This window comes from Leuresthes tenuis, unplaced genomic scaffold (genome assembly GCF_036924035.1).
Source record: "Leuresthes tenuis unplaced genomic scaffold, fLeuTen1.0.hap1 SCAF_21, whole genome shotgun sequence".
Lineage (NCBI taxonomy): Eukaryota > Metazoa > Chordata > Actinopteri > Atheriniformes > Atherinopsidae > Leuresthes > Leuresthes tenuis.
The window spans coordinates 17,743,684-17,759,273 of record NW_027325375.1 but is presented as its reverse complement, the minus strand read 5'-3'; the positions used below and the strand labels follow the sequence as shown (position 1 = coordinate 17,759,273).

The 15,590-nt window shown below is 37.9% G+C and overlaps 1 protein-coding gene across 4 annotated transcripts in view; it reads right to left on the bottom strand.

Annotated features, from left to right (window-relative positions):
• Positions 1-15,590, bottom strand: part of grik1a (glutamate receptor, ionotropic, kainate 1a) — a 34,971-nt gene that overhangs the window by 11,422 nt on the left and 7,959 nt on the right. For 3 of the 4 annotated variants that reach the window (XM_072375105.1, XM_072375106.1, XM_072375107.1), the window contains exons 2-9: positions 11,745-11,912; positions 10,541-10,798; positions 9,424-9,605; positions 8,769-8,822; positions 8,330-8,500; positions 7,867-8,010; positions 3,578-3,685; positions 98-214 (exon numbers count right to left, since the gene is read on the bottom strand). In XM_072375105.1, coding sequence (XP_072231206.1) covers positions 98-214; positions 3,578-3,685; positions 7,867-8,010; positions 8,330-8,500; positions 8,769-8,822; positions 9,424-9,605; positions 10,541-10,798; positions 11,745-11,912 — 1,202 coding nt within the window. Of the gene's footprint in view, positions 1-97; positions 215-3,269; positions 3,315-3,577; positions 3,686-7,866; positions 8,011-8,329; positions 8,501-8,768; positions 8,823-9,423; positions 9,606-10,540; positions 10,799-11,744; positions 11,913-15,590 lie in introns of all 4 variants that reach the window. The other variant, XM_072375108.1, reaches the window with a different exon arrangement.

Here is a 15,590-nt window from a genome sequence, read left to right as displayed (position 1 = left end):
CCTTTTCTTTCATTGTTCCAATTGACTCCACTCTATACATCCCAAAAGTGCTCTCTCGTTCTCCCTTTGCTGTCCTCTATTTAATCTTCCTCTTCACCTGTATGGTGGTGACAATAAGAGTCCTATTAGCCATAGAGTCTGTCACATTATTATTCTTGTCTCGATTGGGCTTCTCCATCAGGGTCATCCCTTTGTAAGAGTTCCACACAGCAACCTGGCAAGACAAACAGGGACTCAGAATTATAGAATCACATTTAGCTTTGATATAAAGCACATATGACATTTTATATTAGCTGTTGTAGTGACTGTAAAAGACTGATAAAAATGCAATGTAAACATGTTTGCATCTGTTAAAGCTTTGAAAAATCCTAAGTCTCTGTGATTACTACCATCCTAGTCTAAACAAGAAGCTCGAACCTGCCTCAGCACACTGCGTATTAATAACATTTTCTGATTCGGTGAACAGAAAAATGGAGCAGAAGTATGAAGGTTAAAAGACTTGACACTCCTGGCTCTTATTCAGACTTCTGTTATATTCCCTATCCTACAACATTTCCATTTGATCGGCTTTGCTCTGATGATTGCGGACAAAGTACTGTAAACTTAATTTTATTTACAGTGAATATGAAATGAAGAGACAAGCTCACAGTACTTCCAATATCATTTGGGGTTTTTTCGTGGGCAGAAACAAAGCTGATTTCCACAACAAAGATGAATACAAAAATTCTCTTTGTCATAGATTACTTTGGATTTGGAGCAACATAATTTTCTCATCTTTTCAAACTAGCTCTACATTTTTAGTATTTAAAATAATTTATTTCTTGTCTGACATAAAATGTAATTCTTTAAGACCTTGATTGTTGGACGCTTAGTCTTTGATAATTTTGCCTTGTATAATTCATAGATAATGTATTAATCTCTTAATAATGAACATAAAAGATAAGATAAAACTACTTGAATGTGATGGTGAAGAGTCAGTCACACCAGCAGGGACAGCATGAATGAAGAAGGGCAGAGTAAGAGGGGAAGTCGTGTGAGGGTACAGTGTGTTTGTCCTCCAACTGTTACTGTAAGCTTGAATAAGGCTGTCTGCCTCATCTGACCAGGCGGTATAATCCCCACAGTTACCAGATTAGAACAGGCATCTGGCAGCTGTATTTTGAACCCCTCAAATCCCCGCACTGTTTAAGACCCAAGCAAGGGTCAGGGGAGCTCATGACAGTGATGCAATAAAGTCAAGCGCATTAACTCATTACTCCTTGTTAATAGAATTAAAACAAGTGACAAACTTTCCTCCTCTGGCAATTCACTCTATAAATAAAAAGTAAAGTGTTTTGGTATTTTCACTCGGAAACAATGGCCTGTTCTGTCAGTGGTTGCATAAAAAGGATGAGCAGCAATGTGCACATCAGTGTCTGATTAAACTGAGTTCTTCTTATTCTTTTCACATTTCATTCTTCAGAAAAGGCTTGCGTCGAATTATCTGTTCCAAAAAGAAGAAATGTTTTCACTTTCTACCTTATTCTGTCAGCCTATACAGACAAACAGAAAATCTGCTAATTTATAACCTCGCGAAAAGCACTCTATATTCCCATTGAGGCACTCTGTGCAGGGGTCGATAAATCTTCTTATCTCTGGACACTGAAGATGAGGAACATTCTGAATGGTTGTTGGATTTAATTAATTGAATTGTTCTTAATCTCAGAGATAAATGAGCAGAGCGAGAACAACATTTTTGGAAGCGTGGAAGGCACTTTGGTTTCAGATTGTGTGGTTTCACATAATCTAGCAAGTTTCATGTTGTTCAAAAGGTTGGTTTTTTTTGGAAATAACCTCCTCTCTGAAACACAAACTCTACTGCTCACTATAAAGGTTTGGATTAGAAAGAAATCTGGCCGAGCCTTTAGAATAAATGCAAAATAAAACAGGCTGGGTCAATCACATAATCATCATCTTTTGAAACCCAGGTCCTGGTTTTATTTTGTATAGCAAAGCAGCTTCCACCAACAAAGTGTGTTATAGTAACTGACAGGAATTCTCTCCCTTATGCTATATTTCCAGAAAAGTCAACAACTTTAGGAGAAAACACTTTATTTCTCAGAAGACTTTCACTTTATTTAGTCACGTCATCCTCTACAGCATATTTAACACTCCAGTGCCCAAGAACTAACACAACTGCAACCAACTGATAATTCATTTTTCATTACCGTAAAGTCAGGCGTTTTATGGGCTATGCTCACCATAAAGTGCTATTTCCTCTGAGGGGAGGCTATTGAGGGCTAAAAGTACTGAATGGTATTAAAATTGCAGCATAAATCACTGTTTCTGCACCTGGGCAGCTGCTGACTGCCTCCACAACTGTGTGCCCGACAGCTGAAACAGACGGTGAGGAGGAACTTTGCAAACAAATGGTCTTTGAAACAATGGATTGGTTCAACATCTGCTCTTTCAATCGTCAAATAATTTCAGCAAAGATATGTAGATACAAAAAAAAATAATTAGGTTGCCTATTACTTAACTTACTTGGTGTGTTTTTTTTTCCAGTGTGAACACTTTTCTGAGTCACTAAGTCACATGACTTATATTCTGGTCATTTTCCACACACAAATATGATGACGTCATGATGACAGAGTCCCATCATGTTGCTTACAATGCTTACATTTGCTTCTTACATTTGTTACAAAGATATTTCTTTTTGGTGAAGTATGCATTATTCCTTGAATGGCTACTGCTAGAGGCAATCCCCATGTTCAACTGGAGTAAGTAATGTCTTATTTTGAATGGAGATACTTGTGACATGTCTGTATAGTGTCATTGGGTTAGCAGTCAGCCACTTGTATGAACTTCTGGTTTGAAAGAATCTCTATGGTAAAGTTTAACTGACACAGTTTTCCTATACATTCAAACACTGACCCGTCAAGTTGATGGCACACCAACATCAGACCCACCTCCATCTGCAAACCAATCAGGTTTAAGTATAATTCCAATGTGACACCAAACATAGCAGGCGCTGTGTTACGTCTGCTGAAATAAAAATGATTAGATTTTTTTCTGAAGCTACTAAAAAGTTTTGACGCGTGTCAGAGCAGTCAGTCTGTACCCAAACAGGAGGAAAACGGAAATGTCAAATATGGCTTCACGATACACAAAATCAGTGAAGAGTAACAAAGTTGACAAGGCAGGTAGCACGGAGGTGTGTGGCATATGGAATGAGGATAGGGGGAGGACAGGAAAAAAACAAAAGCTTCCACCAAAATGCTCGAACAAACCTTGATCCACCTTTTCGTGAGACGACTTGTACCTTCCACATTACCCTTTTGAAATAGGCAATATTAAGCACAACATTAAGCAGAAACATCATGAAAAGAGACAGTCACCTGTTGCAGTACTATTATAATTTTTGACTGGACAAATTCAATACACATAACTGTGTGGATGGATTACAGAAAAAAAAAGCATCTCTACAGTACCCCCCCTCCTTCTCTTTTCCTTTCATGAGCACTAACACACATGAATCGGCCAGCCTGGACGCTGCAGGAGAGTGGTGTAATTGGCTGTTTCAGGCCTCTGTACTCACCCTGGTGGTGCCGTCCTCTTGGAGGCTGATGATGTCCAAATCAAAGTTTCTCCTCAGGCCATCTGTCTTATTAAGCACAATGTGCCCTGTCAGTCCATCCCACTGTGCCTACAAATAGGGACAAGCACATAGAGAGTAGTGGGAGACCATCTGAGTTCTTTATATGTGCAGAGCCTGAATGAAATATCTTTAACAGACTCCCAGAAGGAAAATAGATGCTTTGTCCATGTTGGCATATGGCGAGAGGACTCAAGTAAATCAAGTGAATTCAGGAAGATGGATCAAGATATTTCTGAGGTAAAGTCTCAATATGAATGTAAGTTTATGTTTTACACAGTGACAGTAACTAGACTTACATTCATGTTCCTGCTATCTTAATGGTGAGGATATTACGATATTCAATTTGAGCTGAGATAGTGATAATATTCATATTCAAGATTTTCCTTTTTCCTCCATTGCCATTCCTCTATTACGTGGTGAAAGTTATATTTTTCTCATTTGCCAATTATTTATTTAACGCGCTACTTGCAGTAAGTTCAAAATGCTGTCGACAGACAGAAAAGAAAAAAAAAATGGGACCATATCACATCTGTACTGCACTGTCTCTACTGGTTTCCTGTTTGTTGATTTTAATATTGATATTTTGCTGTTCACTTTTAAGTGCCCAGCTAGAGACCTTTGGTCTACCAACTAATTTTCCTTAATGGGCCTAACACCAGGCAAACACCTAAAGGCGATTGGGCTTTTACAATGGCTGCCCCTGGGCAATTTAAATCATTGCAAAAGACCCACAGTTTACAGTTATTCTATGATGTATTATCCATTGTTGTTTTACTGCTGTACTGTTGTAACTGTGAAACTCTTTGGTTATTGTTTTTAAATCTGCTACATAAATAAAAGTGACTTGACTTAACTTAAAAATGTCTCTTTCTTCAAACATCAATGAATGATTTATTTCACCAACTTAAAAGGTTCTGTAAAGAATATGAAGGTAACATCAGGCAGACCCAAAGGGTTTTTACTTATAAAACATAATATATGTTACAAAAACCCATTTAAGAGTCAAGCAAATCATTGCAATCAGCCAATATCTAGATGTGAGCTCATAAATGTTTTGTTTCATGTTTGGTTTGATAACTGAATCGAAAACAGAAGGTTGGATTTTATAGGAGATTAGAATTAAGCACAACAGACCTTGCACCAAGCCAAGCAAAACTATTCACAAGCTTCTGTGGATTTGTAACATTTTGTTCATTTGCTTGGTAAAATGTGTTTTGCAATGTGCGGAAATGTGTGCGGAGGAAGAGTATCGAGTACAGTTGTTGTTTTGTTTTTTCCCATAGCAGGTATCCCTGGTCGAGAGGTTTTGAATTTGTTTGCGCCTCTGCCCTTTCCGCTCAACCCCCAACTGGTCAAAGCAGATGGCAGTCCTTTTATAGCCTCCTTTCTGTTGGAGGTCCTCTCCTTTTCCTCGCTCACCAGCCTGTGCATGCTCAAGACAGGAAATTGAATCTAACTGAAGATTCTATGCGATCTGGGCTTCCTTTGATTAACTGTTTTTCATGAATCGACATTGTATGAACACAGCTAAAATTAATTGGATGGATTTGGATGAAATGTCTTCAATTGAATGTAATAATGTGATTGAACTGGATTTAATTGGCCCTATATCTAACTTGTTCATAATCTGCTCAAAGTGCCGTGAGATGAATTGCCTTGAATTGGCATTGAATGAAATGGATTTATTTGGATTTTAATTAATCACAATTAACTGGATCCTAATCTTCTTGAAATGGACTGCAATTGCGTTGTTGTGGCATTTGTGTTAATTTGTCACTAAATAAATAAAACTAAAATAAATCTAATTGAATATGAAAAAAATTTATATACAATATGATTATGAATAAAGTTAACTGAATTTAAATCAGTTTGTTGTCAGATTTGAGAGTTTTATCCAACTTTTAAGTAAAAAAAACAGAACATAAAACTCAAACAAAAGAAAGAATCAAGATAAGATAGTCATAAACAAACATAAGGGAGTATAGTCCTCACAAGATGGCATCCCTGTGGGCTTGAACTACCTTGGAAATCTCTATTGAAAATCTTAGAAAACCACATATGTTGCAATAGAGCAGCAAAAACTCAATCCAGAGACAAAACCAAAATCAAATCTAACTCAGAGCCCTGCTTGTTGACTCTTGTCTTATCCCTTTCTTTGTGGGAGGCTTTTTAACTCAGTTTTTTTTTTTCAGTGGTATCAAAGCTGGATGTCCATTAACTCTGGACTGCAGACCAGGCACTCAAAAGCACGACAGCAGTTCAGTTTACAGCACACTGCGAAAGGGAGGGTAACTGTGCTCACTGGTAAAAACACTGTTATGCTGTTATATTTTCAGATAGCAAATAGTTACTTGCTAATGTATTATGGCTGAAAATTTGAGACTTGACAAACACTTGAAAAACATAATTTAGTAGTTCTATCATTTAGTTAAAAAAATTCTTTGTTCTACTTCATTCTGTTCTTGGAATTTACAGTCTTTCCTCCTTGCAGAGCACCTCAAATTTTTTAGGACATCTTGTAGGGCCGGCTCAAAAGCTTCAGCTTGTGTTTCATGCCAGAGTTTGAAGCCGGGGTTGCATCAGGCTGAGCTTCCACAATATAGCATATTGTGGAAGCTCAGCCTCTTTTGATTCACTTGTTGACTGCTGAAAAATGCTGCTCTTATTTTCCCCTAAACATCAACCTTTTAGGTAAAAAGAAGTTCTAAAACAGAAGTTGTCCTTCTGGTGATTGTTCCAATTGCAGTTGTACATTTTTTACCAGTTTTCAGTAAAGAAATAGCTGTGCATGGATAGGTGTGCTGACATACGCATAAAACAAACCTTGTGGTGATTGGACTTTTTTTGAGTGTCCGGGTTTTGTGCTGATTGTGTAAAAAAAAAAAATTTTCTCCCTTTAGAGACATGGATAAGGTCTTACCCTGCTTTTAGAGACCTGGATATGCTATCTCACTATTGATAGAAATCATAGTAGCTGATATGGTGACTAATTATATACAGCAGTAAACAAGTGTTGGAGAGCGGTTTGAAAAGCCAGGTTTCTCATGTAAGTGCCAAATCCAAAATATGGTTTAGACTCTAAATTGGATACCAATTAAAAATCCCAATCTGGAGTCTAAGCATCCTCACCTTCTCCTGACCAATGTTGAGTGAAACACATTTTCCTAAATTTCACTCAGGTCAAATGTTCCCCTTATTCAAAGATTATTTTTGTATCTGCACAAGTGGAATGTGTTAAATGCTGAACTGGAGGTATAGTACAGAAGCAGAAAACACTGCAGCACTCTCGTTATCACATCAGATCGTTTTCTTGGTGTGGAAACATTTCTTGCAGTTGTTAATGTGAATAGAAAATATCAACAGAGAAGACATACAAAAAAAAATAGAAAAAAACCTTCCTACAGATGATAATAATACAAAAAATAGAGGCTATTATCCACTTTTCACTGTGCATGAAATCACAAAAGTGTGTCCATACATATAAAATATATAAGAAAGCAATTTATCTACACCAAAGACACACAGATATAAGTGTGTTATTTCAGAAGAGAAAACCGTGTCCTCATATTCTCAGCTCTATTGTCAGGAATGTTTTTTAATTGAGTGTTGAGTGAGATATATTTTCAGTTCATACAGTCTAAGAAGCTATCTTTAAGTGATGAATAGCACTGGAGGACAGAAGCTTCAAAGAATGGGCAGGGGCAAACACGCCAAAAGCTAAAGAGGAGAGGCACACTAAGATGTACAGAAAATAAGCTGGGCATGAAGAAGAAAATGTAGCGAGGGGATGGAGTGATAATGTTCTCTCTCTCTCTCTCTGGCAGGCAACGGTCGTCCGCTGGATTTAAGACTTAAGACATCAAAACATTCCTGCATCAAAGGCCTCATTTCTGTCTGTGGGCATCCAGACTGACAGTCAGTCTAGGCCACATGCTTTCAACTTATAAGTACATAAATGTCTTGCATTGAGTGCTCTCAGAGGTTAAGCATGACGTCGAAGAGGAGACATATAAAATCAGTTTATGATCCATGTCACATGACATGATTTGGAATTTTGCTGAATTTCATAATCAAAACTGGGGCGTTACAAATGTGAATGATCTTGTGCTTGTAAAGTGCTTTGAAAATGTTGAATCACGCCATCAAAAATGCATGCCAATGCAGAGCAATGGGGAGATGCTGGTGATGGTGCAGGCTTCCTAGTTTTCTGTAGCTTGACTGTCACTGACCTCTTTGAACAGGTTCATGAAGCGAGGTCCAAAGCGCCAAGGTTTGTGGCGGTGGCACTGCAGGGAGCTGACGGTCATCTGTGTGGCCCGTTGGGAAGCAACAGCAACCATGTATACTGCATCATACATCAAGGCTGCATCAGTCTGCAGAGGAGGCGGTGAGAGGAGTATTTTTTTTTTTCTACACTCAAAAGCAATAAACATATGAACATTATTTGCAAACAGCTGAATTACAAAGCCAGGAGAGCAGGTCTGGCAGATGGAAATAAGAGGTGAAAGCATGATAATAAGTAAAAGGAAGGTGCACCATTAAAGGAGTAAGGATATTTTGTAAGTATAATGATAAGACAAATATAACAGGATTTATCCAGCATTTGCATTTTACCAAGGCAACATATCAAATGTGCATCGCTGCATCGCTTTCAGCAGAGCATGTGTCCAGCATCATCATAAAAAGGCTTACAGTCATGACTCCATCAGTCAAGCCACTCTCCTGTTTGGGACCCTGCAGTCTGTCCATAGCCCACTTGTCCATTGTGGAAGCTACCCATGGATCATCAAAGTTAAGCAGTCTGAAACCTGTCATGTTGACTCCGCTGTAACGGTATGGCTCCAGATCCAGAGCAAACAAATCCTGAAACAGGAGAGAAGAGATGGAAATGAGGGGCTCAACGGCAACATGGTACATGTATATTTTTATCTGTTCAGTGGACAAACAAAGTGCAGCACAATGTAATATTTAAGTTCATGGTGTGACATTCTCAGTCAAAACCAAAGCTTGGTAACATTGCCAGTAAATTCACAGAGCCAATGTCAGGCCGTATGTGCATACGCAGCTTGGTTTGACTTTGTGTAGTGCCTCCTGTGAAACAGTTTAAGTTGAGCATTGTTATCTAACTCACCAGTGTCGTGAAGAAAAAATGGTAGTATTCTGTCATCATTCCCATTGACGAAAGCTGCAAGATCAGGAAAATAAATATAGCAACAACAGTAAGGGCTGGACTGTTTTATTTTACTGTACTCAAAATTCTAAATGTTTTAAAAGACTAATGAAAGGAAAGATGCAAATAATGTGAAGATAGAAAGATTATATGATATGAGGAATTAGGGCACTGAATAGTATTTTTTTGTTGTTGTTGTTGTTTTTTTTCTTTATTGCACAAGACTTTCAGCCCCTCAGTCATATTTTAATCATTAAACATGGGGATATTCTATATTTGCTTCTATGCACAAAAACATCATCAATCATCAGCAACGACTAAATGGACTTTGCTCAAATAGTAGCACATTCATGAGATGGAATTGTGGACCCTTTAAAATTGTGACATTAAAAGGGTTATGTCATACTGAGGAGCAAATGGAAATGTTCACCTGATTATATCCTCAATGGCTACCACTGAAATCACAATAGATGCCTTAGTAAACAAACTATAGTGGCTACATATGATTTTTCTTTTTTTTCTATTATTAACAAACACAGACAGGCATTGCTGTGAAGAGAATTGTCAATTACAGGGTTCCCAAAGTACACACAAATGTGTTATAGAAAGGAGATACCTGCTTTAGGAGTTCTGATGCTGTGCGGTAGGAGCAGTCAAAGATAATAAAAAACTCTTTGTCTTTCTTCAGCTCCTTAAGCAGCGGTCTGGCATCTTGGTTACTCGGGGTGAGCTGGCGGATCTTGATCTTCAAGTTTAACTTTGCTGGAGCCTTGATCAACTCTTGCATCCGCATTAGACCTAAATAGAAAACAAACACAAAAAACACCCCACACACATGGAAAAATAAAAAAGTAGAAGAACATTTGTTTTTCCCGCATCCCCCGTGGTGGGACGCTCTTAAGTTAAGACCAGGGTAGAACACAACTCTTAAGATTCTTGGTCAAGGAAACTTGAATCATTTTGTTGAAGTATGTCATCTCTATTCTTTGCATCATCATCATCATCATCCTGTTGCTCAGCTTCTTGCTTAGACTACATCTTCTTATACTTTACTCCCCCACAAAATTCCTCCATATGTGTATATGGACACAACATCGTCAAGGAAATGCATTTCTGATAAAAAAAAAAATCAAAAGCTAAATTTAAAAAAGGTAATATTAGTCTAGGTTGTGGTAGGAAGTCTATGCAGCTCTCTGTATTATGAAGGCAGAGGGCAGATGTATAGGCAGCTTTTCTTATAAGAGAAGCTGGTGCCCTGTCATAGATTGGGTTCACTGGCCAACACAACAGAGGTGACTTTGGTAGACAGGATTATATTTTGTAATTATAACCATGACATATCAGTGTACTGGGATATCCAAAAAACACGAGGAAGACATTTTTTTATCTTGTCATTCTTGTTTTTCTGCTTTGAATGACATGCTATTCTAAGGTTCTAAAGCAGCAATGCACTAGAAAAAGAAATCAAAAGTAAAATGCTGCCCTCGGTCCCTCAAATATGTGGATATTAAAAGAGAATTACCAGAATCAACTGCAACTTAATGAAACTTTTTGAAAATTTGCTTTCACTTTGACATAAAATGCTTACTAATCAAGTGGGTTTAACATCTGATTGCTCTACATCCATCGTAATAACTGCATAGACCAATAACATATTCAAGTATCTGTCAATCTGTTCTTAAAAGTTACATTTTGCCATCCAATAAACAACTATAACAGTCCATGGACCCTACCTGTGCTGTCTTCATAGATCACCGTTAGTTTTTTCCATTTGAAGAACGTGACTATGTCCAGGATGGCTCTGGCAATGGCAGTGTACTCAGGATAGAGGTTAATGAAAAAGGTGTCTTTGTTGTCCACTGACGGGTGCTTCCAGCGAGTCTGTATGTGGGGGACTTCCAGGGCATTGCAGATGGACTGAACTGCACTAACCGAGGAGCTGTGAGAGGGGCCGAACACAGCAACCACCCCAAGAGCTAGCTGGTCACACACTGGTAAAAAAAAAGGAGCAGCAAAGAGTCAGCTGGAAATGTGTAGACAAGGATAGTAAATCAAAGATTAATGTTAAGCCAAATTCGCATGCAGGCTTGTTTTATCATTTAAACAAGTTAAATTGATACCGATGCTTATATTTTAAAGGGATATTTTGGAAAACCTGAAACTATATCACCTACACACTTCATTTTGCAAGGGCATCATGTACAGAGGAATATGTTTTTTAATGACTTGGTGAAATAATAGCTAAATAAAACAGTTATGTGCTGTATCTCTGGCTCCAACAGAATCCAAGACAAAAAGATTCAACTTGAATTATTAAGTCATAACATCTGTTGTTCAAAAGAAAGAGTCAATGGATTACATTGAAATTAAGTGTATGTAATTTCACTTGCACAATTTCAACTTTGTTTACTTTCTCTGTAAAGTGCCCTAAAATTTCCTTTTGCTGAGAATTTGCTGTGACGTCAAAGTCAATTGAATTGCTGTTGTCAGGAACGATGGAGAGGTAGGACCCAGATGCAGCTCTTTAGTTAAAAAATAAGGTTTATTCCACACAACTGGGAGCAACAGCAGGGACAAAAGGCACGGCAGAGCTGGATCAAAAATACTTCACTGCGAAAAGGCAAAAACAAAACAAGACTATGGCATGGAATCATTAACTAAACTGGACTATGGCTATGAGGCAGGTAATCAAACTTCTCTTTCTGTGGCATGAAGGGATAGTGAGGATTCTGCAGTGACTGAAAGGAAACCAGGAAGCTAAATACTGTGAAGGGAGTGATCAGTGAATGAAGTGCAGCTGTGAACAATGAGCCAGGTGACGTGAGTGAACCGAGGTGGCAGGGGAAAAACATGGCTAGAACATAACATGATTAAACAAACTGTGACATGACAAACTGTGACAGAGCAGACTGTGACAGCTGTCTTCTCATTTCCTACCTCTTCTGGAAGCTTCAAAGCCATCGAAGACATTTATTCTCTGAATGTCGTAGGTCAGAGTAATGTTGGGCATCAGGGTCTTGTTGCGGTTTATGTTATTCACAGCGAACTTGAAAGCCAACTCGTCCATACTCACTAACTCACTTTCTCTGGTCTCAAAAATTCCACCTGAACACGGAGATGGGTGAGAAACACAAGGACTGAGTTCAAATCAAGAAAGTGTAAAAGGTCAAACACTTATTTCCGGCACTCTGCAACAAACAGTGTGCTCTGTCAAGCTTTATATTTCATTTCATCAAATCATTTACAGAAAACTGCTGCAGCTGCAAACCAGCTTATCTGTTAATAAATGCATAATATAACCGCATATATTTATTTCAACAGAGTAACTAAAAGGATGATTAAAAACAGAAATTGAAATGATTAATTATTAAGTGTATCATAAAACTGCCTGTATATGATGCTAATTATATGAAACTCTAGTCCTCTGTGTTTGTGAGTAGGCTGTTAGCCAGTTTGGTATAAGTGCTTATATAAATAATAAACTAAAAATAAACGTTTTTATCATAATATTGTTAACATATATGAATGTACTGATACACAATATGTTAAAAAGCATGTAATTACTGATACGGGTCAAATTGCTAATAACTAGCACGAGCAAGTGTTGAAGGATTAATGTGTCAGATTTATTTGGAAAAGCTGGTTCATGCATTTATCTTCATTAGACTTGATTACTGTAATAATGTGTTTCTGGTCTACCCAAGAGATCGACAGCTGCAGCGGATTCAGAACGCTGCTGCTCGAGTCACTCACTGAGTGAGTCCTGTCACTCCTGTCTCCACATTGTATTCCGGTTTGTCAGGGAGTTGATTTTAAAATACTGCATTTGGTTTAAAGAGCTTTAAATGATTGAGGACCACAGTATATCCCAGATATTATGATACAATATGTACCTTAGGACATCATGTTGGTTTAAAGACGCAGAAGTTGCTTTCAGTATTTTGCAACATATATGTGAAAAAAGTCCCAGATAACTGTAGGTATGGGTCAGATCTTGCTTCTTTCCAATCAAACGTCAAGACTTTGCTGTTCACCACTGCATGTAGTTTATTCATTCAACCGAATTAAAGGACTTTGATTAATAACTTTCACTATACTGTACCGCTCGCTTTTTTTTTACTGTAAATTTTCTTTCAATGATTTTATGTTCTAAGTGAAGCACTTTGAATCATCTAGTTGTTGTATTGTGCTACACAGCTCACTTTTCATTGCCTTACTTATTACAGCAATATGAACATGATACATCACCAAAAATATACTGTTTAAATTGCAATCATCCGCGCAAACTAAAAAATGAATTCCAATAATTTCTCTGCGTCCCGAATTATGATGGTAATTTCAACCTTTTCTTTAATAACAAAAAGAAGAAGCAGATGCCTGCATATGTAGATTGACATGTAGTGTTCTCAAAGAGGAGCAAAGGTAGTTGTTCTTCCATTTCTCTGATTTTGTAATGTGGGGACAAATCGCTGCCAACATCAGCTGTCAGCACTCTTTCGAGGAACAGTGCTGTTCAGGCAAACTTGGTTTCGTCCTCAAACTCCTCCTCCGCATCCTGTCATTCAAGGATGTGAAGTGAGGATTCAAAGGCCAGATGAAACGGAGGTAGTTTACTGCTCCTACAGTGTCAAAAGGCAGCAGGAAATAAAAAGACTTTAACGGCTTTAAATGACTTGTCTTACAATAAAAAAGGCTTTTGTAAATTTAGTCTAAGAACATTTTTGAAGATAGGGACAAAAGAAATTATTAACTGGACAAGTAATTAAATTTTTTCTTTGTTTTTTTAATTCAGAACATTGTCTGAACATTCATATATATATCATTCCAAATATATATTTTTTACTGTTTAATTAAATATTTCTTCAGCTCTAAGTGTTTCCTATCTTTTGCTAGGCTTTGCTGCATGGCTGTGGACACATGATAATATTGGCTTCACTTGCAAAGTAAAATGTACACCCACCCAAAAATTACAGGCTGCTCCACGCTCCACCCCAGCACCACCTTAGCTGAAGTACTACCCACAGCACAGCTAAAAGTGAACAGTAAGTATGTCATCGCCCTTCATCAACTTCAGAATAATCATTTTGACAGAACAGGGTTTAACTTTTGTCTTAAAAGCAAAGTTTTCATCACAAAAGGTGTGCACCCAAGAACAACATTTCCTCTTAAAACATTTAATAACAGCTGCAAATATGGTGTCCCCTTCAGGAATTGCTCTTGTGATATGTTTCTATTCATTGTCACGATCCCAACACTGAATTTAAATGTCCACCTGTGTCATTTAATGGAAGAATAAACAAAGAAAAATAGATTACAAGGTCAATTTTCTATGAACAATTCTCCATCCATCCATCTGTTTTCTGCATAGTTACTTGGCTGAATCAGAACCAGTCATTTTCAAGCAAGCTGTGAAATACATCTTTCCAGCGGGTCCTGGGTCTACACCAAAGCTTCAACACATCGTGCACGATGCCCAGAAGGCATTCTGACGATATACCATTACATGAATAGCCACCTAACTAAAATAGAGTGGTTTAAGTGCCCTAGTGATTCCAGGAGCTAAAGTGTGTTGCTGAGGGTAGTGTGGTCAAAGTGGTCCTGGATGATGGCCCAGACAAAATACAATTAAATAACCCTTATGACAGATATATCAAGGAATTTAGGTACATGTTAGGGAAGCTGGAGCTTCACCCTGGAGCCATGCCCCTAGCAGAGCCTTGTCAGCTAGTGATTGGGGCTTTGCTCATGGGATTTGGCCAAAGGCACCCTAAACAAGTTAATGATGATCTCCAGAAATTTTTTTGGCAACACTTTGCCTCGGCGGTTAAATCATTTGTGAATTATATCCACGTATAAAATCATTTTTATGTTTTCATTAATTCAAGTTACTTACATTGTCACTGACCAGTGAAATGGATAATACATTTTGACAGTTTTGCTCTGTCACTATTTGTTGCATAAAGACAATGAAAGCAACACTGTCTGTATAGCTGCAATTTCTGTGCTAATGAACTGTCACCCAGCTTTACTGTCCACAGATTTTACCGTCAAAAGAATCACCTGCAACCCGGGAAACAAATTTCTTGCATATGACGGTGAGCAAAAAAGTTAGTTTGAAACAACATTGAAATTGGCATTCTGAATTCAATTCAAAACTCAATATCAAGTCACAAGAGCTCTGCCGTTTCTTATATCCCACACATATATCTCTGTCAGGATTCTCTCCTATTGCAGTTTGATGAATCCGAGTTGGAAGGAAACAAGCTCAGAGTCCAACTGATTTATTTATATGAAAATGTGTCCTCTGGTTCACAAATACTTAAAGATATTATTAGTAATACATGTTTTTTATACAGTCATAGTTCTTGTTACTTGCTTATACCCTTTTCAAGTCTGTAAGCTAATTGTTAGCAGTGTTGCCAACTGTTTCCAATGCTAAAGCTTAAGTCTAAATGTTGAAGCTAAAGTCTAAAAAATTTGTATAATTATTTTATTAATTTGAATTTGCCTTGTGCTTTGTGCCAGACCTTTACATCTGTTTCTTCTCATCGAGTCTGCAATGCAGCGGTGTGAGCCTGGGTGAGTTTGCCTGCCACTTCTCACCCACTTCACCACAGAGCTCACACACACAGCTGACAACTAGATCTTGCCCTCACAGGGCAACTGCAAGTCTCTTATATATGAAGTAGTAAAAGATTGTCCTAAAAGTTGCTAGAGTTGTTGCTGGGTGACTTTCAAGAAAAGAAAGTCTGAAAAGTAGCAAAACTTGTGACAAAGGTCACA